The sequence below is a fragment of the Erythrolamprus reginae genome, chromosome 2 (genome assembly GCF_031021105.1).
Source record: "Erythrolamprus reginae isolate rEryReg1 chromosome 2, rEryReg1.hap1, whole genome shotgun sequence".
Classification (NCBI taxonomy): Eukaryota; Metazoa; Chordata; class Lepidosauria; order Squamata; family Dipsadidae; genus Erythrolamprus; species Erythrolamprus reginae.
In genome coordinates, this window is record NC_091951.1 from 68,630,922 (window position 1) to 68,654,363 (window position 23,442).

The 23,442-nt window shown below is 42.4% G+C and overlaps 1 protein-coding gene across 5 annotated transcripts in view; it reads left to right on the plus strand.

The window, feature by feature from the left end:
- GRM7 (glutamate metabotropic receptor 7) overlaps positions 1-23,442 on the plus strand; it is a 553,799-nt gene that overhangs the window by 173,248 nt on the left and 357,109 nt on the right. For all 5 annotated transcript variants that reach the window (XM_070738269.1, XM_070738272.1, XM_070738271.1 and 2 more), the window contains exon 2: positions 4,318-4,534. In XM_070738269.1, the coding sequence (XP_070594370.1) occupies positions 4,318-4,534 (217 nt within the window). The remainder of the gene's footprint in view (positions 1-4,317; positions 4,535-23,442) is intronic.

Genomic DNA, 23,442 nt, shown 5'->3' on the forward strand with positions numbered 1-23,442 from the left:
TGTGCAATTTTCGCGTGACCACTCCAGTGCCAGTCCTTCAGGCATCGCTATCTTTATTCTTTTTTTTTGGTATTTTTTACTTTCTGAACATGTGCAGACACAACATCTCACGAGAGGACGCTCACACACATGGGATGTTGGTGTGTTTTTGCTTCCTGCACATGCGCAGAAGCAAAATCATACAGGGGACACGCGCACGCATGGAGATTTCCCATGGTGCATGTGCAGTGCACTGGTAGCAGGACATTGGAGCAATCCACCTCTAATCAATACCAAATCGATTCCCATTTGTCACAGAGTACTAACATCAAAATTTCTACACTTCCAACTTGTTACCTTTGTTTCAAAGGTAAGCTGCCTTCTCTTTTATCTGGTGCCAGATTTTGTTATAATATCGATTTGGAAGCAAACTCTTTCTCTTTGAATTATTATATGTTAAATTAAATCCCCTATCAAGTTTATCTTAGTTTACAATTTATTTTTATTTATTTATTTATTGGATTTGTATGCCGCCCCTCTCTGAAGACTCGGGGCGGCTAACAACAGTAATAAAACAATGTACAATAATAATCCAATAAATAATAAAAATGATTTAAAAAACCCATTAATATAAAAAGCCAAACATACATACAAACATACCATACATGAAATTGTAAAGGCCCAGGGGGAAAAAGCATCTCAATTCCCCCATGCCTGGCGACAGAGGTGGGTTTTAAATAGCTTACGAAAGGCAAGGAGGGTGGGGGCAATTCTAATTTCTGGGGGGAGTTGGTTCCAGAGGGCCGGGGCCACCACAGAGAAGGCTCTTCCCCTGGGTCCCGCCAAGCGGCATTGTTTAGTTGACGGGACCCAGAGAAGACCCACTCTGTGGGACCTAACCGGTCGCTGGATTCGTGCAGCATGTTCCTTTTCATCCTATAATCATGTCTGTTTCATTTTTCTATCTTACCCTTCACCCACTTGATCTAAATTTTGTTTTTCAATGGAGAGAAGGACACACAAAAGAAAAGTTAGAAATGCTATAATGTGATGGTGAAATGTACTTACCTACCTAATACACTTACCTTTCCTACTGGCTCAGAAGTGTGCACTTTGTATATGATTTTTCACCCTCTGCACATGCACAGGCTTCATGCATGTGCAGAGGTTTTTAAAAAAAGAAAATGGCGACCTCTGGGTGGGTGAGAGGAGCTTTGTGTTGCCATCAGTTCTCTGCTGCCGCTACCAGTACGCTCGAATCAGGCCGAATTGGTAGCATTTCACCCCTGATATAATGTCAAAAGGGCAATATTCAGTTTAGGTATGAGTGTCTTTTAAAAGCATCACATCTTAATGAAATTAAATTTCAGCACTCCCAGATTAAAAGCTGCTCTATTTTACTCTTCTCTGTGAAGCAGGATGGGATGAATAGGCTGACCTCACTAATAAGGCATTCTTCTACTAACCAGAATTGTCTGAGGATAAGGCGGCTTCTTAAACCTACCAACTAACTTTGTGAGGATCATAATAACTAATCTCAATGGAGGGATATTTGAGAGAACAAAAAAGGAGAACCACTGCATTAAAATGAGTGACTTTGAGAAATGGATGTCAAATATTTATCAAATAAATATAAATTTATTTATTAAATTTATTTGCTGTGGCAAGATGGACAGCAAACAAATTTAATAAGTACATTAAATAAATAAATATTGCATTACATGCAAGTGTGTGGAAAGGCGGCCGTGGAAACAGAGAGAGCTAGATGTCAACTAGAAATGTATTTAAGTTTTGTTTCACCATCAAACTATCAAACTATCCAACGGGTGTCAACAGTTTGCAATGTTGACCATTTCTGAAGTAATATAAATATTTACTTCTAATTATATTGTTCTAATTTTTTTTTTTTTGGGGGGGGGGGAGGCTCACCTTAATTTGTGTCTACTTGGGAGTTTCACAAAATCTTTCACTCTTCTTCCTCCTCCTTCTCCTCCTGTTACCACTTCAGGTTACCTTTGTTACCATTTCAGGTTACCTTTGTTACCTTCACGAGTACCTTCATGAGATATGTAGATCATCTAAATTCAGCTTCAGAAAGATGGATAGATATTTCAATAAACATACAAATTTATACACACAACAATGGTGTCATTTCTATGTTAAAAGACCCTTGAGAGCTGACCACACACAGTCCACAGTAGTTCAGTTATCTAATGCCCAGCAAGATATAAATTTGAGATTTCCTAAGACTCTTTTTTTCAGATTTATATTTATTACAAATATACCTGTTTATTTACATATATATAGCATTCTTTTGGGAACAAATTAGCAGATTATAACTCATCAGTGACCTGACTCTTCAGGAACTTAATTTAGTGAATGAACCAGACTTATAATATTTTTTTAAAAAAATACTGACTTGAGCAGATGTTGTTTGCCTTGTACATTTGCATTAAGTCGATGACTATGTACCTAGGAATGGCAAGGCTCCTTCAGGGAATAGAGATGATAGAAAATGAACTACAAAGCTGCAAAACTGTATTGGAACAAAAAGGAGATGAGTGAGAGAAAAAAAATTAAAAGTACAATAATCTGTTTTTGCAGAGTTTTCAATGCTATCTACTTACATTCACTTTTTTTTACACTAGAGTAAAAAAGCAAAATACATGTACCTCTGAATGTGATTTTGTAACAATTTAATCATGTATACTTTTAATAAGTTTATGTACATCTTGGTAAGCAGTTAAAATATTACGTTAAACTAGATAATACTTTTTAAATATAAATTTTGATAGTTTGAATTGTTACTTGGAATCAAGACCAATTAATCTAATGGGATTTATTACGAGGGTCGCCCAGAAAGTAATGCAACATATTTGTTTTCTTCAACAATTATTTATTGAACACAATGAAACTTACACACAAGAAAGAATGATGTTTCTTCCATACTCCCTAGTTTTCCATATAATCTCCATATAATTATGCCCTTCATCCAGCGAGACACAAGGGCATGTATGCCATGTGGGTATCACTCCTTGTTCTGGTCACAAAGCCATTTCTGCACTGTGCGAATCAGCTCTTTGTCATCCTCAAAATGTCTTCCCTGAATGGCATCCATTCAGATCCATGCAGATTCACCATAAACTGTACACAAACGTTTGTGAATGTTCCCAACAGTTTCTTTCTCCACAGTGAGAAATTCAATGACGATATGCTGCTTGTAAAGTACATTACTTACAGATGCCATTTTGAAACACTGTTGCAGCTGTGCTATCTGTGTGAAGAAACACAAAATTTACACATGCTTTCCTGGCAATTCAAATAATATATATCTAAAGTTTTGCATTCATACCATTACTGTAGCCTGAGGGGGGGGGGGAACTGGTGCATTACCTTCTGGGTGACGCTTGTAGTTAGCATACATACATACACGAACATATGAAGACACTCAGAGTTGGTTAGAAGACCAGCAGTTATATAAATGTTTTAAATAACCAAAAATACATTAATAGTAGAAGTATTGCAGTGATCTTCCCTCTCATATTTCATAACATTTTTTGTTCATATCACATATATTCAGGAAATCTTTCAGAAATTTGTAGCTTGGGGATATTGTTGGGAAAAATATTATTGGAGGAATGCTTTTTCTTTTCAGTAAAAGGCAGAGGGAACAGCCTCATTTAAAATACCTTAGAATTTTGTTTACAGTTTATATTCCGGCGTCACTTTTCTACCTGAGCCAAAGCAAATATATTCAGTAAGCAACCATTTTTCTTACTTAAGAATCAAACTGCTCCTTGAAGTTGTCCTACCTGACTAAATGGCTGGAGTTGAGGAGGCATCATGCTGGAGGTGGTCGCATCTGATTAACTGGATTTATTGTTATTTGTAGACAATGGTTATTAATGAAATTGATGAAAACCAGTGCAGAATGATGGCAGCATATAGTAGCCTGAAGAAGTTGAAATATCAAATCACTACAGATGTTTAAATGTTAGAGGCAATTCACCCAGCACCAGACTGATTAAGCAGCTGCATTTACTTCAGGTTTATCTGCAATTAAATCTAGGCATATACTGTATGTAAACTTATCCTTCAACAAAAGCAAATTAATGAAAGTTGGGGTTCAAGGCTGATAGAAATAATACATACTAATTAGTATTCCTGAAAATTATTTGAAAGATAGCTCCATTGACTTTCACTTAAGGGCTGATGAAGATAGAAATTAACAGATGAGCATCTGGAAGGCTAATTGTATTACAGCTCAAAGTAATTGTGTTGTACATGTGTTGAGTTTATCAATTTGTAAGTCCCATTAACTCTTCTTTTTCCCTATAGATACCCCAAATCAGTTATGCTTCAACTGCACCAGAGTTAAGTGATGACCGGCGCTACGATTTCTTCTCACGGGTTGTTCCTCCAGATTCCTTCCAAGCACAGGCAATGGTGGACATTGTGAGAGCTTTGGGATGGAACTATGTTTCCACCTTGGCTTCTGAAGGCAGCTATGGTGAAAAAGGCATGGAATCTTTTATACAAATTTCCAGAGAGTCAGGTAGGTGAGGAATCATCCTGCTGTAATACACTCTTGTGTAAATTATAATTATAATATTTTATAAATAAATAAATAAATCCCTCGGGACAAAAGTTGTGTATGTGAATGTGTATGTATGTGTGTTACATAATTTTTTTTAAAAAAAAAACAGTTCTGTATTTTATCATTTTCTTTCAAAGGTCTTTCAAAGCTATTTTTGACTTTTGTAGGAATTTTCAGATATAAGCATTTCGGGGTTAGAAGACTAAATGGCATGAATACTCTGTTAGTAAAAGAAAAAAAAACCCAGAGAAATTATATTGAATTTTTGATACCCCACTGTTAGAAATCTTATATTTTGGAACAACAGTATTGAGTCTTTATCTCTTCAACTCAGGAGTACTTCTGAAGCTAATAATTTCTTAGATACAAACTCTGTGTCAGATAGTTCTTGTATATTTTTTTCAGGTAGGGCCATTGAATTCACAATTTCACAAGGTCCGGCCTTGAATAATATGTATTTATGGGATTTTAAAATTTCTTTTTCTTCACCTTTTATGATGTTTTAAAATGTATTTTATATCCTGTTGTAAGCTGCCCAGAATCCTTTGGGAGTTGGGTGGCATAGAAATACAAATGAATGAATGCATGGATGGATGGATGGATGGACGGACGGATGGACAGACAAGCAAGCAAGCAAGCAAGCAAACAAACAAACAAACAAACACATCATTAAATAAATAAATGCCAGCAGTGTGCAGCAGCTGCCAAAAAAGCCAACACAGTTGTAGGTAGCATTAACAGAGGGATAGAATCAAGATCACGTGAAGTGTTAATACCACTATATAATGCCTGGTAAGGCCACACTTGGAATACTGCATTAAGTTTTAGTCACCACAATGTAAAAAATATGTTGAGACTCTAGAAAGAGTGCAGAGAAGAGAAAAAAAGATGATTAGGGGACTGGAGACTAAAACATATGAAGAAGAGTTGCAAGAACTGGGTATGTCTAGTTTAATGAAAAGAAGGACTAGAGGAGACAGGATAGCAATGTTCCAATATCACAGAGGTTGCCACAAAGAAGAGGGTGGAAACTAATCAAGGAGAGAAGCAACTTAGAACTAAGGAGAAAATTCCTGACAGTTAGAATAATTGATCAGGGCAACGGCTTGCCTGCAGAAGTTATGAATGTTCCAACACTGGAAGTTTTTAAGAAGATGTTGGGTAACCATTTGTCTGAAGTAGTAGGGTCTCCTGCCCAAGCAGGAGGTTGACTAGAAGACTTCTAAGGTTCTTTCCAACTCTGTTGTTATTATTATTATTACTCTTTTGCTGATGCATAAGTATAATCCAAATTAGTAACCATGGGAAAGCGCTATTCGATCTAGGTTTATCTGGTGTTGTGAAGAATCTCATTGATAAATCCCTGACAAATTTCCAAACAATCCCCAAATACTTGGGGGCACAGTTTGAAAGCAGCTAATATAAAAATAAACAGTCTGTTTCTATACAATAGTATATGTCAGGTATTTAATGTTTGTGGAAAAAAATGATTTCTCGTGATTCTGGAAAATCTCAAGGTACAGGAAACTTTTGTTAGTTCAAATTCTTAAAATATTTGATAGATTAATAAATAAGAATAAATAAAAAGAAGTTAAGTAAAAGGCTTTTGCTGTGCTTGTTTATTATTGCCTTCCTAGCCTGAAAAAACAATACGATACATTTAGATTACAGCATTCATTGTATCCATTGTGTACAAATCATATTGGAACAATAACAATGACAACAGTTGAAATAAAAAGAGAACATTCACAGAAAATAATCCGAAGTTGACATTGTTTACTAAAATATCATATAAATGGGGAGACATATACAAAGCACATTCATTGTGTTATTGAGGTTGTGTTGTATCACATGTAAGATCGCAATAATTTAGTGGGGGGAAAGTCATTTCCAATACAATTTTCTAATTTTGCTTGATCCTTGATTACAAAGTGAACTAATAGAATTACATCCAATGCAAGAAGCATCATACAGTATTGTGTTTATATGCTATTGGATCAAATATCTTTGTGGTATTTATGCAATAGTAGTCTAGTTGGGAAGACATTGACCTATCTAAACTGGAAAACAGGGCAAACCCAATTTAGTGAAACCCAGGCTATTTGAACGGGATTGATGGAACTTACAGTAAGATATGACTGATTGAGAACCATTGCTATACACCTGATTTGTGACAGAAACACATTATTTTATTAAAATGCATTATTCTCTACACCAGTGACCAGTGTTCCCTCTAATTTTTTTGGGGGGTGGCAGAAAAGTATAGTGTCTGAGCGGCAGTCCCTTCGGGACTGGGCGGCACAGAAATAATAAATAAACAAACAAACAAACAAACAAAAAACCCACCCTGTTTTGCCTCAGAGAATTTGAAAATAAAATACTGTACTGTGTGTCTATAACAGTGAGCTCATAATAGGGCAACTCTATCAATATCAAAATGCCACTTAAATTGTTGAGCTAGTTTCAAACTAGATTTTGATTTTTCTTCTCTCTTCCTTACTCCCATTCTTTTTCTTTTTCTTTTCCTTCCTCTCTTTTTTCTATCTGTTTCTCGCTCTTCCTCTCTTCCTCTCTCTCTCTCACTCTTTCCCTCTCGGCTTCTGGGCAGGTTTGGAAAACTCTGAGTTGATGATGATTTTTAAGTGAGCGATTGCTCACTGCTCAGCTTAGAAGGAACTATGCCAGTGACAGGGAACTTGTAGTCTTCCGATGGCAACAAAATGCAATATTCAGCTTTGTTCATTGCTGGATTAGTTGTTCTGAAACATTCAGAAGGCCACAGGTTTTCTACTCCTAATTGAAAGCATTTGAAATAAATGATGTTAACTAATTTCTTTGGCTAAAGATTTTGTACTAAAATGAATTAGATTAAGCAAATGCATAGTATTAGATTACAAATTCCTATTAAATATTTATCAGATAGATTTGCTATCCAATGAGTTTTTTTAAAAAAATCTAAAGCAGTACACATGAAAAATGTGAATACAAGATCACTCTATCTGATTGATTATTTAAATTAAATAATCGGTCAAATAGCAGCAGAATCTAGATGTTTGCTCTGCCTATATTATTCATATATTAAAGAGCCCCTTCATAATTACTAATGCTATAAACTGTCACTGAGTAATTAAAGGTATTCTATTCTTCATTCATATAAGAATTTGCTTTTGTGCCAGTGCTGCAGTTTAAAACAGAATATTGCAGAAGAGACGGAGTAACGACTCGGACACAAGAGCTGGATTTAAACTTGGGTCATTTTTATTATAATAAATTTGCATAATTTATTAATTGAATTAGCATGAATTAGCATAAATTTGCATAAATCAACATACTTAACTATGACCCGGAACCAATGGACCTGCAGGGTCAAACAAACACTTCCGGGGCGGAAATGACGTAAAAGGTCAACATTCCTGGGCAACTATGGGCGTAATCGATGCTGGTCCAGGTGAGGGACCTCTCCCTCACCTGAGACCCTGCCATACACTCGCATGAGGGGGGTCCCGCCGGCTCACCCCTACCCTGGGACTTCAATAGCGGGACCCAAAGACAGGTTCCCCCCAAGTGCGCAGGTAGCACCCACCATGGTCTTGGAGAGAACCTGTCAATCATCCCCAAAGATGCCCAAGGGAGAACGCGCAGTTGCTGAAACCACCCAGATTTCTGCCCCTAACCTGCCTACCCAATGACCAGAGGTAAGCCAATTAACCTAATTAAATGCAAACACCCCCTAACCGCACATCCATCTCCCCAGTGTGGAATGGGCGAAAAAACAGCCTGGCCTAATGGGCTAGGCTGCAAAAAATTCCCATTCGGCCCCCGCAGGCGACCCCTAGGCACACTGCAAAATAGGGAAGGGCGGGTGGGTGTCTGCTCAGGCAACCAGGTCCGGGCGAAAAGGCTGTTTCCCGGCCTGCTGCCCCTTAAATAGGGCCAGCAGGCCCCGCCCGGACCCGACGTCATGCCCGGCCACGTGGGCAGGGCATTCCCGGCCAAAATCTCGTCTCGCGAGATTTCGGCCGAAAACAAGATGGCGGCCGCCATCTGAAGGGTCCGAGTCTGCCCGGCCCTTCAGCAACATCGCCGTGGGGCCGGTGAGTCAGCCGGCGTTATTGCAGAAGAGACGGAGTAACGACTCGGACACAAGAGCTGGATTTAAACTTGGGTCATTTTTATTATAATAAATTTGCATAATTTATTAATTAAATTAGCATGAATTAGCATAAATTTGCATAAATCAACATACTTAACTATGACCCGGAACCAATGGACCTGCAGGGTCAAGCAAACACTTCCGGGGCGGAAATGACGTAAAAGGTCAACATTCCTGGGCAACTATGGGCGTAATCGATGCTGGTCCAGGTGAGGGACCTCTCCCTCACCTGAGACCCTGCCATACACTCACATGAGGGGGGTCCCGCCGGCTCACCCCTACCCTGGGACTTCAATAGCGGGACCCAAAGACAGGTTCCCCCCAAGTGCGCAGGTAGCACCCACCATGGTCTTGGAGAGAACCTGTCAATCATCCCCAAAGATGCCCAAGGGAGAACGCACAGTTGCTGAAACCACCCAGATTTCCGCCCCTAACCTGCCACGGAGCGGGGGTCAGATCTCTATCTTGGCCCCCCGACTCCCCCCTCTACCTGCGCCAGCTCACGCAGAGACCTCTGCAGGTCCTGTAAGAAAATGGCGTTCCCCTGTTCTGACAGGTGAACGCCATCGGCCCGGTAAAGCCACGGCCGATCTACAGTGATGAGGGGATGGGCCACTACAATCCCCCCTAATTCTTTGACAGTTTTTCCCACGGCCTTATTCACCCTGCGTCTAACCCGGTGGATGGCCCTAAGGGAAATGGCGTCCCTCCAAACGATCCGTGGGAGGATCTCTGACCACACCACTTGCGTGGTAGGCCAGAACGTGCGAAGCCGCCGCAGGTCTTCGCGCGCCTGGACGATCAACGGTAGACCGCCAAGCAGGCATAGGTCATTGCCACCGAGGTGCAAGACCAGCCATCTGGGTGCGGCTATGGGCTGCCGACCACCCAGTCCCATCTGGGCGCGACCCTGGGTAGCCGCCCGCCCAGCAGCGCCGGGTACCGCCCTGAGATGCTGAGTACCCAGCAACGTCGGTAGGAGGCCCTCCCACCGCATACCCCTCCGGCCCATCCAAACAACATTGACCCACCGTCCCAACGACAGCTGGGTCCCGATGGCACTTCTGGCTGCTGAGCGGCCGGCCCAGAAGACCATGCTGTGGCCACACAGCAGCGCCGTCGGTTTCTGCCTGGACTGGGAACCTGGAAGAGGACACACACAGAGAGGTTACCTAGCCTAAACCCTGCCCCGGATCCTCAGCGGGCCTAACATAACCCAAATATGCCGCTGACCGCCAGCGGCCGATCTCCTGAATCCGTTGGGCCGGGAAACCAGAAAGTGCCGCGCTAGTGGCGGCGCCGATACGGAACGAATGCGTTCCATAGCCGGCGGGATCCATGCCTACCTGAGACATAGCCTTAGACACTATCGCCCAGAATTGATACCGGGTCAGGGGGGAACCATCCTGGTGTATAAAAAGGTACCCACGCCCTGACCCACGCAAAACACAAAATTGCTGCAAAGCAGCCACCGGGCAAACAGACTTATCGGTGGCTGCGCTAAGTTCAAGTCTAACCCCTCTGTGTAACTGATCTGTCTTGGAGTGTCTCACCAAAAGAGAGACACCCCCCTGTCTAAAGGTCAGATCAGCGAGCTGGAAGGCGCGGAGCGACAAGTCAGACTGTGAGGAGGCCATTGCCTCGCTGACCCTGAGGGCCCCAAAAAACATAACGCAAGTCGCTGCCCTGAACAGCCGAGCCTCGTAAGGAGAGGCACACAGGCTGCCGAATATCTGATTAATCAGAGACAGCTGCTGAACCGTCAGGGCCCGACGAGTGTCAGAGGGGAACCCCTGTCTCTCCCTCACCCAACCTTCCAGCATCCTCCGGATGCGAAAATCACCCGTAAAATCACCAAACCCCCCCGCCTTGGACAGAAAGGCGAGGCCGGCTAACCTAGCCCTGATAGTCCTCACTGAAAGGCCACGCCCGTTCAGCAGGACACAGAATTCAGCTAGGTGCTCCACCGGGGCAGGTCAGCAATGGGGGTAACCCTTACCCAGCCTGAAATCCCCAAACTCCTTACCTGCACACTGATAAGCTCGCAGGGTGCTAGGAGCTACCGATAAGGCGATCGCCCTGGAGGCCTCGTCTCTCCAGCTCTCGAGAGCCCGCCCAGGCTCCACAGGTGGGCTGGAAACACCTCTGGCGACTCTCGGGCCCACGGGGCCAGGGTCCGAAACCTGGACAACTGACCACGGGACAAGGCGTCAGCCACCCCGTTATCTAAACCAGGGACGTGCCTAGCCAAAAACAAGGCGTTCAAAGACAAGGACCTGTGCACAAAATGGCGGACAAGCCGCATCACCCTATCACTCTTAGAGGACAGGGCGTTCACAACATGGACAACCGCTAGATTGTCACACCAAAAATGCACAGTCTTATCCCTGAACTGCTCCCCCCAGAGCTCTAAGGCCACTATTAAGGGGAAAAGCTCCAAAAAAGTTAAGTCCTTAACCAATGAACAGGCACTCCATTCCGGAGGCCATGCCGACCAGCACCACTGGTCACCTAACACTACCCCAAAACCGCAAGTCCCTGCAGCGTCGGAACACAGCTGCAGCTCCGCTTCCAAAAGAAGCTCCTGCCGCCAAAACGACAACCCGTTAAAACGTTCCAAAAACTCCCGCCACACGCAGAGGTCAGCCCTGACCCCTGCACATAAGCGGGTACGATGGTGGGGCAAACTTAGCCCCTTCATCGCATCATACAACCGGCGAGAAAAAGCCCTGCCAGGCACAACTACCCGACAGGCAAAATTAAGAATCCCAGCCAACTCCTGGAGCTGCCGAAGAGTAACCTTCCTGCAGCCCAGGACCGCCTCAAGCTTGGACCTGATTTTAATCAACTTATCCAGGGGCAATCTGGAAGATTGCTCCACTGAATCCAATTCAATACCAAGGAAGGTAATCCTGGTGGCAGGGCCTTCGGTCTTCTCGGAGGCTAAAGGCACCCCCAATTGAGCACAAAGGGCTTCGAAGTCCCGCATCAAAGCAAAACATTGCTCCGACTGCGCAGGCCCGGCCATCAAGAAATCATCAAGGTAATGAACGACGGACCCCAGGCCACTCCGCCTCCTGAGCACCCACTCGAGGAAGGTACTAAAGCTCTCAAAAAGGGAGCAGGAAATAGAGCAGCCCATCGGCAATGCCCTATCCACGTAAAACCCACCTTCGAAATGGAAGCCCAGCAGCTCGAAGTCGCCTGGGTGAATGGGGAGGAGCCGAAATGCCGACTTAATGTCGCATTTACCCATAAGGGCCCCCACCCCACACTCCCTAACCATAGCCACGGCCGCATCAAAGGATGCCTACCGGACAGAACAAAGCTCGTCAGGAATGAAATCATTCACTGACTCCCCTTTCGGAAAAGACAAATGGTGAATCAACCTAAATTCACCACTCGCCTTTTTGGGGACCACACCTAAGGGGGACACACGAAGATTCGGAAAGGGCGGCTCCGGGAAGGGCCCAAGGACCCTGCCCTCAGCCACCTCCTTTCGAATCTTAGCCTGTACAATGTCTTCATGTCCGACAACCAACCTGAGGTTGTCGGACATGAAGGCCCTCCTAATACCCACATAAGGGATCCTAAATCCCTCGGAGAAGCCCCTCAAGAGCAACTCGGCTCTCGGGCGAGGGTGGTAGTCGAACAACCAACCCTCGAGCACAGACACCCTAATTGGACTGGGCCCCTTTTCCCCCAGCTGGTGGGGGAGGTTTTCCTGGACCCCCGCCCTTCTTCTCCGCCCCTTTCTTGGGGCGGGGACAGACTGAAGCTGCATGGGACCCCCCACAATTCCCGCAGGCATGCTTGTACTTACAAAAGGGACGAAAACACGCCCCCTTTGCAGCAAACTCATGACAAGCGGGCGAGGCCCCCTTGCCAGCCACACCCGGAGTCGCCTTGGCCGGCGAAGCCGCGCCAGGCTCCTCCTCCATAAAGTGCCCACTATCCGTGCGCTCGCACCCTTCCTTCCCGGACATATGCGTGGCCCGGAACCACAGGTCCGGGACCACCATATCCCACGGCAAGTTAGGCTCCACCGACATCCTCATGCGGAAACCCTTATCATAATGGTGCCAGATGGTGCCCTTATATTCAAAGTGGGCCCTGGCAATCAAGTCTATATACTTAAACATGGCAGAGGCCATAGCCGGCTGCCGTTGGATCACCACGGACCCATAGGTAAGAAAGGCATACAGCCAGGAGCTGAAGCATTTCGTTACCTTGGTCTTCTTCGTTTTCTCCCCCGGGACAATCTCTTTCTCCTGCTTGGGAACCTCACGGTTCAAAAGCGAAAAAAGATCCACGTATTCGCCCCGCCAAATAGCCTCCTTGACCGACGGGTGAAGGTGGCATCCTAGAGGGGTGGACGGCAGCCCGCACGGTATGGCCCCCGCTTTAATACAAGCGAAGGGGTCCCATACCGAGTTGGCCGCCACACCAAAAACACCCGCCCCATGGGGGTAGGGGAAAACCGGGAGCGGGGGCATAACAGGAGGGGCCGGAGGAACCCACCCCCCTGCCCCTGGCACCGCTGGTGTCCCCGCAGGACCCGTCCCAGACAATGGAGCAGCGCCGGCCGCCGCCGGTCCCGGAGGAGGAACTGGCGGAGCCCACACCTGCCCGCAGGTGCCCGCGGGGGACCCCAAAAAGCTGGACCCACTCCCGACCCCCGCCGGGGGAAAACCCGGGGCGGGGGGAGGAAGAAAAGACAGGGATGTGGTGTGTGGTGCAGCCTCACCTGCCCCGTACGGGGTTGAAGACATCCACGGGGGGCCCAATGGTGTGGGGCCCGGGAAAGCCGCCATCGGCCCTGCAGGGGCCTGCCGTCCGAATGGAGCCGGCTGCCCAGCCTGGGCCGCCGCCGGGTCCCTCCCCAACGCCGCGGGCACTTGATCGCTGGACGCTCCGGGGACCGCACCGCTCCTCCACTGCTCGAGCTCATCGAGCCTCTCCAACACCCTGGCCCAAGACACAGCAGGAGAAAAATCAGGTTGAGGGGCAGGAGGCAACGAGACCACCCCCCCCTGTTCAGGGACCACCCCCGCAGTCCCCTCCCTGCTGGCCCGGGCCCGGGCAGAAGGCCTAAGGGCCCTCCTGGGGCGCGCTGCTGGCGGAGCCATAGGAGCAGTGGCAGGCCTCTTCTTAGGAGCCATCACACTTTTTCCTTTGTATGCAATGAACCACTCAAACCACCTAGGCCAAAACCCCCAGCACGAGTGGCGGGCCCAACTCCCCCACCGCAGGGCCCTACCTAGGGCCTGGGAGCCCCTGCTACCCCCTCGACCCCTTTATTGGGTATAATACTTACAATTATATTTATATTGACACAGTATTTATTGTTTAATGTATTATTACTATTGGCAAGCCTCCCTGCGCAGGCAGGCCTTAAAGGCCTGCAATCCAGGAACAACAACCGCCCAAGACCGGGGGCCCAGACCAAACACCCCCCACCGCGCCCTCCTCCCAGCCGGGAGGAGGTTACCAGTCCCCCTCGGGCCCGAGGGGGATCGCTGAAGACAGCCTCCGTGGAGAGGAGCAAGGCCTCAACGACGTCTTGAAGCAGGGAAAACGTCCAAGGAACAATAATCGCGCCTCAGATAAACCCGTTGGCCACGATCCTCAGCACTTTTCGCCCCCTCGGCAGGCCACAAAATGGCGGCCGCAACACGAGGGAGACCAAAATGGCGGCCGAGCAGCACCAAACAAGTGTCTGCTCAGGCAACCAGGTCCGGGCGAAAAGGCTGTTTCCCGGCCTGCTGCCCCTTAAATAGGGCCAGCAGGCCCCGCCCGGACCCGACGTCATGCCCGGCCACGTGGGCAGGGCATTCCCGGCCGAAATCTCGTCTCGCGAGATTTCGGCCGAAAACAAGATGGCGGCCGCCATCTGAAGGGTCCGAGTCTGCCCGGCCCTTCAGCAACATCGCCGTGGGGCCGGTGAGTCAGCCGGCGTTATTTTATGAGATTCTCTATGCTGGTATTGAAGAAAATGTTGCATTTTTCTTTTTTTGCTTGCATTTTTCCATTTGTCTCAATGCATATTTTTGCAATGTCATATAGGGAAAATTGATGAGATTCAATGTCAGAGGAATGTATGAAACTCACATGTGGGTTAATAATGGAAACACAAGTTTAGTCCTTTCCAAAGCTAAAATTATATCTTTTTCATTGCTGAATGGTGCACACGTGTAGCAATTGCCTACCAATTATCAACATACCCAATTGGTGCTAATAGAAAAGACTCAATCATATTTTCCAATATGCACGTTAATTTATTTAGATTAAAACAAAGCTGATAATTGTTAGAAAACAATTCAATTTTAAAAACATAATCTTCTTGTATAAAATAATTAATCATACACTTCTAAAATATTTGGATCTCAAGATTTTTAAAAGATATCAACATCCACTGGCCTCTAATTAATAGTCCAAGTTCCAACTTTGATTTTTTTTAAAAATCCATTTTGTGATGGCTTCATTTTTCCCTTATATTGCCTGGGTAAACACACAGCACTTATGTCATCTGTTTTTGGTTTCATGCCACTTGTGATCTATAATTTGTCCAACAAAGCACAATTAAATATTCTGGCTTAGTGTGGTATGAGAAAAGGGGTACTGACCTTCTTTTTTATTTATTTTACCATACATAATGGCTTGGAGATTAGATATGCAATGGGAGAATAGGGCACAGTTTCTCCTCATTTATTACTGTATATATGGATAACTTGCTTCCCATCCATGAAATGTTATTCAACAATTCCTTTTCTTCCAATAGGGTTTTCAGTGACAATTATGATATACAGAAATACAATTGTTATATTGCTCACAGAGTTGGCCTCCTCTGGGTCCCATCGACTAAGCAATGCAGGTTGGCAGGACCATGGGGAAGGGCCTTCTCTGTGGCTGCCCTGGCTCTATAGAGCCAATTACCGCCCTATGTCTGTACTACTCCCATCCTGCTGGCCTTTCCTAAGGCCACAAAGACCTGGCTTTGCCAGCAGGCCTGGGGCCATAAATTTGCATCTTGGTGGGCAACTGTATGAATGGTGTGCATGTATATGATTATGACTGTTTTTATCACATTTTTTATGGGTCTTTAGCCTTAGATAATGTTTTAGTCTCAGATATTCTTTTTATTGTTTGTATCTATTTATATTTGTATTTATACTATTATTGTAAGTCGCCCTGAGTCCTTCGGGATTGGGCAGCATAGCAGTCAAATAAGTAAGTAAGTAAGTAAGTAAGTAAGTAAGTAAGTAAGTAAGTAAGTAAGTAAATAAGTAAAACTCATTCCAGATTTATTTCTAATTAGAGACTTTATCCAGTTTAGATTGATGATGTCACAATGTTATCCATTCAGTGGTGTCCAGTTCTGGGCTATTCTATGAACCAGGTCCCATCTTGCACTACATCCAGTTCAGATTTGTATTGTCTAATGTTTTTGGGAATCACACAAATCATGAAGCAGAAAGGAAAAAGTCCTACGTGAGAGCTACTACTTAGGTGGCAAACTCTGAATCTGTAGATCATTTGTAGATATATTGCCATCTTCCAGGCTGCTGCCCGCATGGGGTGTGTGTGTGCAGTGGGGTAGCAAAAATGGAGGTCCCCCCCTAGAGCACCCAATCTGCATGAATGATGTTGAAAGAAAATGCAGGATGTCCTGCATAAGCCACACCCACAGTATGGTAGTAAAAAATTGGTAGCCCTTCACTGCCATCTTCCATGGTGATGAAGGACTTTTATGATGATGTTTTCTATGTCACATTTTCTTCTCATAAGACTTTTTGCCTCTGCAATTTCCTGGCAGGATTATTTTCAGAAAGGTATCCTTGGCTTAGAAATTCTGATTTGGATTGGGAAAATTTGGATTGGGAAAATTTAACAGATTTCTTGCATATGAATTATGTTCATATACATTACCTATATCTCTCTATATTATCTATATACATTTCTATCAGATAATTGATATAAATCTAATAGATGCATATTCTGTTTTCTAGTAAATTAAAAGACATGGGGCTACCCTTTCTTTCACTTTTTATGCCATGAATAGAATGAAAAAGAAACCCCTTATTTTCTGCAAAGGTATTTATTGGAAGGAAAATTAAACTGATTTCCATGCTGGCTTCCGATCTATTTTGGAAAAAAAAATGGTTCCAAATAGTATAGAATCAGTTTCCTTTGGCAGTCTCATGCAAGTAATGGCACACAAAAAAAGCATAATACTAAAAGATCTATTTGTGAAATATTGTAATGTTGTATGCTAACAGCAAGCTGCTATAGGAAAAACCAATTATTTAAAGGGATAAGCTATTGCAATTTTCTTTCTAATCTAACATTGCAATAAATAGTATTTAGTATGTAAGGTCAGGACTGGATTACAAATGTTGAGACAGTGCTTTTGTACAATACCCTTAATAAGAATTTAGCCTACTTTGTGGAAACTTATAAATTAGATTAACCATGGATAAGCAAGTCATATGTGAGCTTTAGCAGTGGAACTGGAACTGATATACTAGGAAGCAAAATGGAATGGATAGAATGGATACAAAATAGAAGCAGCTTCTGCTGAATTTTTCTGAGGAATTCCAACTATTTCAGTGATTTGGATGAATGTTTCTCAGGAGATGCTTTTATCTGTCTGAATCTGGCCTGTTTGTTGTTTTATTCAGTAAGCTACGGATCACAACAAGAATTCAGAGCAAAGTGGAGCCATTTGGGATTTTTGAAAATAGAAGTTGACATAGAAATCTGTCTCTAAATTGCCTCATGACTCCGTCAAGTCCCTCCACAAAACTGCCCTGCCACTCTATAACAGTTGGGAATATGCTCAATGAAAAGGAAGCATCCCCATCAAACTAGATAAATAGATTGGTTTGTTATATTTTGTTTTGTGTTTTGGCTTCCTGGTTTTCTGTAACACTTTTATGGGAGTGTTGAGTTCAGTATCTGACAGGATCACTTTGAAATTTCAATGATCATTGCAATCAAATTGCCACCAGCTATTCTGGTCATCGCACCCTTGGGACAGCAGTGGAGAAAAAAAATGAAAGAACTTAAATCTTTGCTCACCTCACTCTTTGAGGTTTAGACAATTATTCACGGCTTTATTACGATTGGTTTTCTAATATTGTTGTGCTTTTTATTGTTATAAGACACTCAGAAATGTGTTTTACAAGATAGGTAGCCGTACAAAGGATTTTAAAATAAGTGTGTGAGTAAATAAGCGAGTTGGGTAGTCATACAAAGCATTTTATTCACACACTTATTCACCAGTGTGGGAGTAAATAAGCAAGTATGTTTGGCTGATTTGTCAACTTGATTGGCTTAACACCTGTGTTATCTATTCTCTTAGATATTTTCCTTAGTGTAGGCCTTATAGAAACATTTATTCCTTGCCACAATCTTTTCCTTTTGTCCTTTTTTACTCCTCCTTCTTCCATCTATTTGTTTGAAAATAACTACAGAAACATCTCAAAATGGGATTTTGAGCAGATAGAAACTGTTTTGTTTAACTAACATCTGACTGTTTACCTACCTAAATTAGGCACACTTAAAAACATAATTTTCGATGCAGTATGTCATTATTTCTCAGTTTACAATATACTAAATTTTATTCCATCTTAATGATAGAAAACCCCAACTTTCCGCCATTTGTAACTATGTGTTTATAAAGTGAATGAGTTTTCCCATTATTTGTGCTGTGAAATTCAGCTGACTGCACTATCCCAAAAGCAATGTAAGATAAATTGATCATTTTTTCAAGAGTTGATCCAGACTTGAGGGAGGCCAGGTATCTTTGCACATCTCAAGCAAGGTGCAAAGCCATTGCAAATGATTAAAAACTTTAAAAATCCACTGTCGTTGATGTAGTTTTATTTTTTTACACTTTTTCTTATATAATTATCCTGATAAATGCTTATTCCTTTGCAAACCCCCCTTTCTTTAGATGCAGGGTAGACCTGGCATATTTTAAAAACACAACTTACCTGAATGAGCACTGATTTTGTGAACATACTAAGGCGATACTGCTGAATTACAGCCAAATTTATAATATAGTTTCTGTTGTTATCATCTATCTATCATTATCTATCTATCTATCTATCTATCTATCTATCTATCTATCTATCTATCTATCTATCTTCTATCATCTATCATCTACCATCTATCTATCCTACCTACCTACCTAGTACCTATCATTTACATACTTATCTCTCTTTCTCTCTCTCTGTCTCTCTCTGTCTGTCTCTCTCTCTCTCACACACACACACACACTTTTATCATTTTAATTAAAAACAACAATAAATAACAATCACAGTATCCTTCCTACTACACCAAACCAATGTACAGTGGTACCTCTACTTAAGAACTTAATTCATTCTGTGACCAGGTTCTTAAGTAGAAACTTTCTTAAGTAGAAGCATTTTTCCCATAAAAGCAAATAATGCATGCAAACCCATTAGGAAAGAAATAAAAGCTCGGAATTTGGGTGGGAGGAGGAGGAAGAAGAGGAGGAGGACAGTCACTGATGAAGGAAGAAGGTGAGATGAGGGAAATAAAAAAAATCCAAAATTTTAAGCTTAAAAAAAAAAGAGGGACTCTAAGGCAGCACCCAGAGAAAGGAAAACGCTCCATTCGCTCTGGGCTGCCCAGAGCAAAGGGAGCGTTTCTTTTCTCTGGGCACTGGCATAGGTTTATTCCCTCTCCAAGTGCCCAGAGAAAGAAAAATGCTTTGTTCACTCTAGACTGCCAAAGCCTCCTTAAGCGCCACCTAAAAGCTCCTCTGGCAGCCCATAAAAGCCTGAGATGGTCGGGATTAAAGGGGGAATGGCAGGAGACTGGCCAGGCCTTTGCGCCGCTCTCAAATTTCCTGGGAAATTTGTCCGGACTCGGGTTCTTAAGTAGAAAATGGTTCTTAAGTAGAGGCAAAAAAATCTTGAACACCCAGTTCTTATCTAGAAAAGTTCTTAAGTAGAGGCGTTCTTAAGTAGCGGTACCACTGTTCTATTATTCTTCTGACTAAATCTTCATTCTAATCCAACACTTAGAGGAACAACTAGATCTTTCCAGTCTTCTGGAATGCTAAAGGGGTAGGAACAACTTGAATCTCAGTTGGCAGACTATTCCAAAAGACTGGAGCAGCTATGGATAAAGCAAACTTCCATCAGATGACAGCCTATAAAGGAACACTCCCATTTGACTTAGTGGGACGCCTCAGGGAGAAGTAGCTCAGCAAATAGCTTTTCTTGAGCAATGCAGGGGTTTAAGGGGAGCATCTTGAATTGTATCTGTTGTGGTTAGCTCTGGCCCAGCTCCTGCCCCAAGGAATGTGCAGGCTAATGTGGGGGAAACATCCACATGCCGCAGGCCTGTTTTGCTCCCAATAGAATCTGCCGACGAAGCCTCCTCTGACCAAGGAAGCGTGAGTGACAGGGAAAAGGGGAGTTTGGCAGACAGCCCAGGAGGAGATCAATCATCTGTATCATCCCTAGATTCTGAACAAGAATTAATGACACATCCATGCATGCGTAGAGTGATGCATAGGAGACAACAACTGAATGATTATTACAAGAGAAAATGAGGCCACCTGTGGTTGGGTGGGGCTGCTGTAATTAGTGCTACAGATAAAAGTGCAGCTTGGTGTTTTAGCCTCATGCCAGTTTATCTGATTCATTGTTTCGTCAATATCATGGTTTTTACAATAAGGGTTTTTAGTTGTTTTAGTATTGAATTTATATGATGTTTTTTATTAATGTTGTTAGCTGCCCCGAGTCTACGGAGAGGGGCGGCATACAAATCCAATAAATAAAAATAAATAAATAAATAAATTTTCTGCTGTTCAAGATTGTGTGTGGACTCTCTGGACTTTAGAATTGGATTCAATTTCCCAGTTATTGGGCGAGCAATTGGATTGCATTTAACCTGTGCCTTGTGTGTCCCAGAAAATCCCTTTGACATTTAAAAAGGGACCTGTTTCTGTTTTTTCTGTTTATAAAAACTTTTGGGTTTTCCTTTTATTGTGTGGTGTGTGTCTTCCTGGATTAATTACCCTGTAATTACGGGCGGTTAAAACACGCTGGCAGAACAGTTTCTAGAAAGCAATTGGAAACCAGTGCTGATCACAAAGCAGTAGTGTAATTTGAGTGAACTTCAGGGCACCTGGAACCATTTATTTATTATTAGATTTGTATGCCGCCCCTCTCTGTAGACTCGGGGTGGCCATGTATGTTACTGCATTCTGGCCCAGCTGCAACTTCTGGATAGTCCTTTGTAGAGAGTATTGCAGTAATCAAGTCAGGAGAAAACTAATGTATGTGTGACCATGAGCAAGCCAACCCCCAAAGTCCAGAAATGGATGTATTTTGGCACACAAGATTTGTACAAATCAACTGCCACCTGCTCTTCCAGCAGGAACTAAGAGTCTAGGAAGATTTCTCAAGCAATCAAGAAGATACCATTTAAAACATGGGCAAAGAAATGAAAAGTATGCCAAATTCAAGTACTTAGAAATGCCAAATCATGTGGATTTCAAACTGTTGAAATTGGAAAATTGAAGTAGCTGCAAGTCTAAATCACGTTTTGCAAAATGTGCAGAGGGGTTTGATGATGATTGCAATTGAGACTGCAACTGAAAAGGATCCATGACAACACTGATTTGTTCTCTGAGTCTATCAACCACATGGATGTAGCCTTTGGCTATGACTGCCAAATTTTTCTTAGTGTTTGAAACAAGGAACACTGGATTAGTCTAACTCTGCTCATTCCAATTAAGACTGGACTTCCTATATACTTTTAACACGGACACATACACACACTAAACAAATTATTTGCAAGTATACTACTCTTGCATGCACTTACAGGCAAACTCTAATCATGTAGTAATTTTCATATATAACTATTTCACCTGCTATCATATGTGCAGATTGACATGGAAAATCCAGCTATTCACATTTTACCAAATGCTGTGAAATAATTACTCCAGGACTAACTATACAACATTCTTGCAGTCACCAATGCTGAATTTTTGAAAATACAGTCTTAGAAAAGAGTTGCATAAATTCAGTCATTCAGTCTCTATTTTCTTTCCAATGTCTGGAGTGCAATTTGGTTGCAATTGGCCAATTATAGATTATCTTGAAAGTGGCTATTTTCTCAAGAACAAATTTCATTCTGACTTCCTCTGCTTCATGCATAAGAATAATAGAAATGGAAGTGAGGGCAAGGAGAAAGACAAAGAAGAAATATTGTGGAGATGAGGAATGCATCTTCACATTTGAATATAGATTTTTTTTAAAGTGGATACAGTTATAAAACAGTATAAAGAATGAATGCTAGGTATGTATTTTGCATTGTGACTATTTTTCCTGGTTGATTTTGCTTTCCTAAAATTATTCAAAGAGAATTTGAGAAATAACTACAGTTTTTATTTATTTATTTGTGAATATATAACCTACTATGGTGCAGGCAAATAGACCATAGCAGCCAAATGAGGTACAAAACCAACAGCCACAATCAACAGTATAATAGCAAAAAATAACAAACATTTAGTTACATTTTAAAATTTACAATTAATATAGCATTCTGACTCTGGGAACCAGATAAGGATTCATTTATTTCTTATTTATTTTTGTCAAGCATATATAAGATTACAAATAGAATTATAAACATGAAATGTACATGAAATGTATAAACATGATTATGAATTCATGAGATGGTTATGAATAAAAGGGAACATTAGAAAAGGGATGGTAGTCATGTTGGTGTGCTTATGTACAACCCTTACAGGCCTCTTAGGAATGGGGTGAGGTCAAGAGTAGACAGCTTAAGGTTAAAGTTTTGGGGGGTTTGGGGAAGAAACCACAGAGTCAGGTAGTGCATTCCAGACATTGACCACTCTGATAGTGACAGTGGTATAGGAATATCTTAACTTTTAAACTTTAAAAGCTTTAAAATCATGCTGGTCATATAATTTGTGAGCATGACATAAATAAACTTTATATGTATGCTGAACATATATGTAGAAGTCCAACACATGGGGTGTCTCATGAGCCACTGCATATGTGTGTACATATTCTTGTAAGGTATTTTTTAATATACGTAAGGCATTATGCATATTGATAGTACTGTCAGATGAACATATGGGTATAATCTGTAATTGTCTTGTAATGGCTTTTAATTGATGACTTGTGTTATTTTGATATTTTATCAGAAATAATACTATTTGAAGTATTTTCTGGAATAATAAGGAACATTGGAATATCTGACTGCCCTGTTTTCTTTTTCAAAGCTATACTATTTTTCACAAATACACAGAATTCTCACAGATTATGTAAAATGTCTATATCATCATCCTGATAACTGTGCCAAATTATTTAAATTCTGACTTATTTCCCAGAGTGTTTGCCAAAGTGTTAACAGTTTTATTCTTTTGTTAGCCTTTTAAACACGCTTCTAGACTTAACTTTTCTTGCTATCCTTCATATACATAGCCTTCAATTTATGACCATTGGTTTAAAACTGCTTAGTTACTGTGGCACTAAAAAAAAAGGGATTTATGATCAGTCCTTGCACTTATCATGGTCAATTGATCGAAATTTAGTCAGTTGACAATTGATATGTATTTATGATCACCTTGTGGTCATATGATCACCATTTGTGACCTTCCTATTTGTCTTCTGACAAGCAAAGTCAATGAGAGAACCTG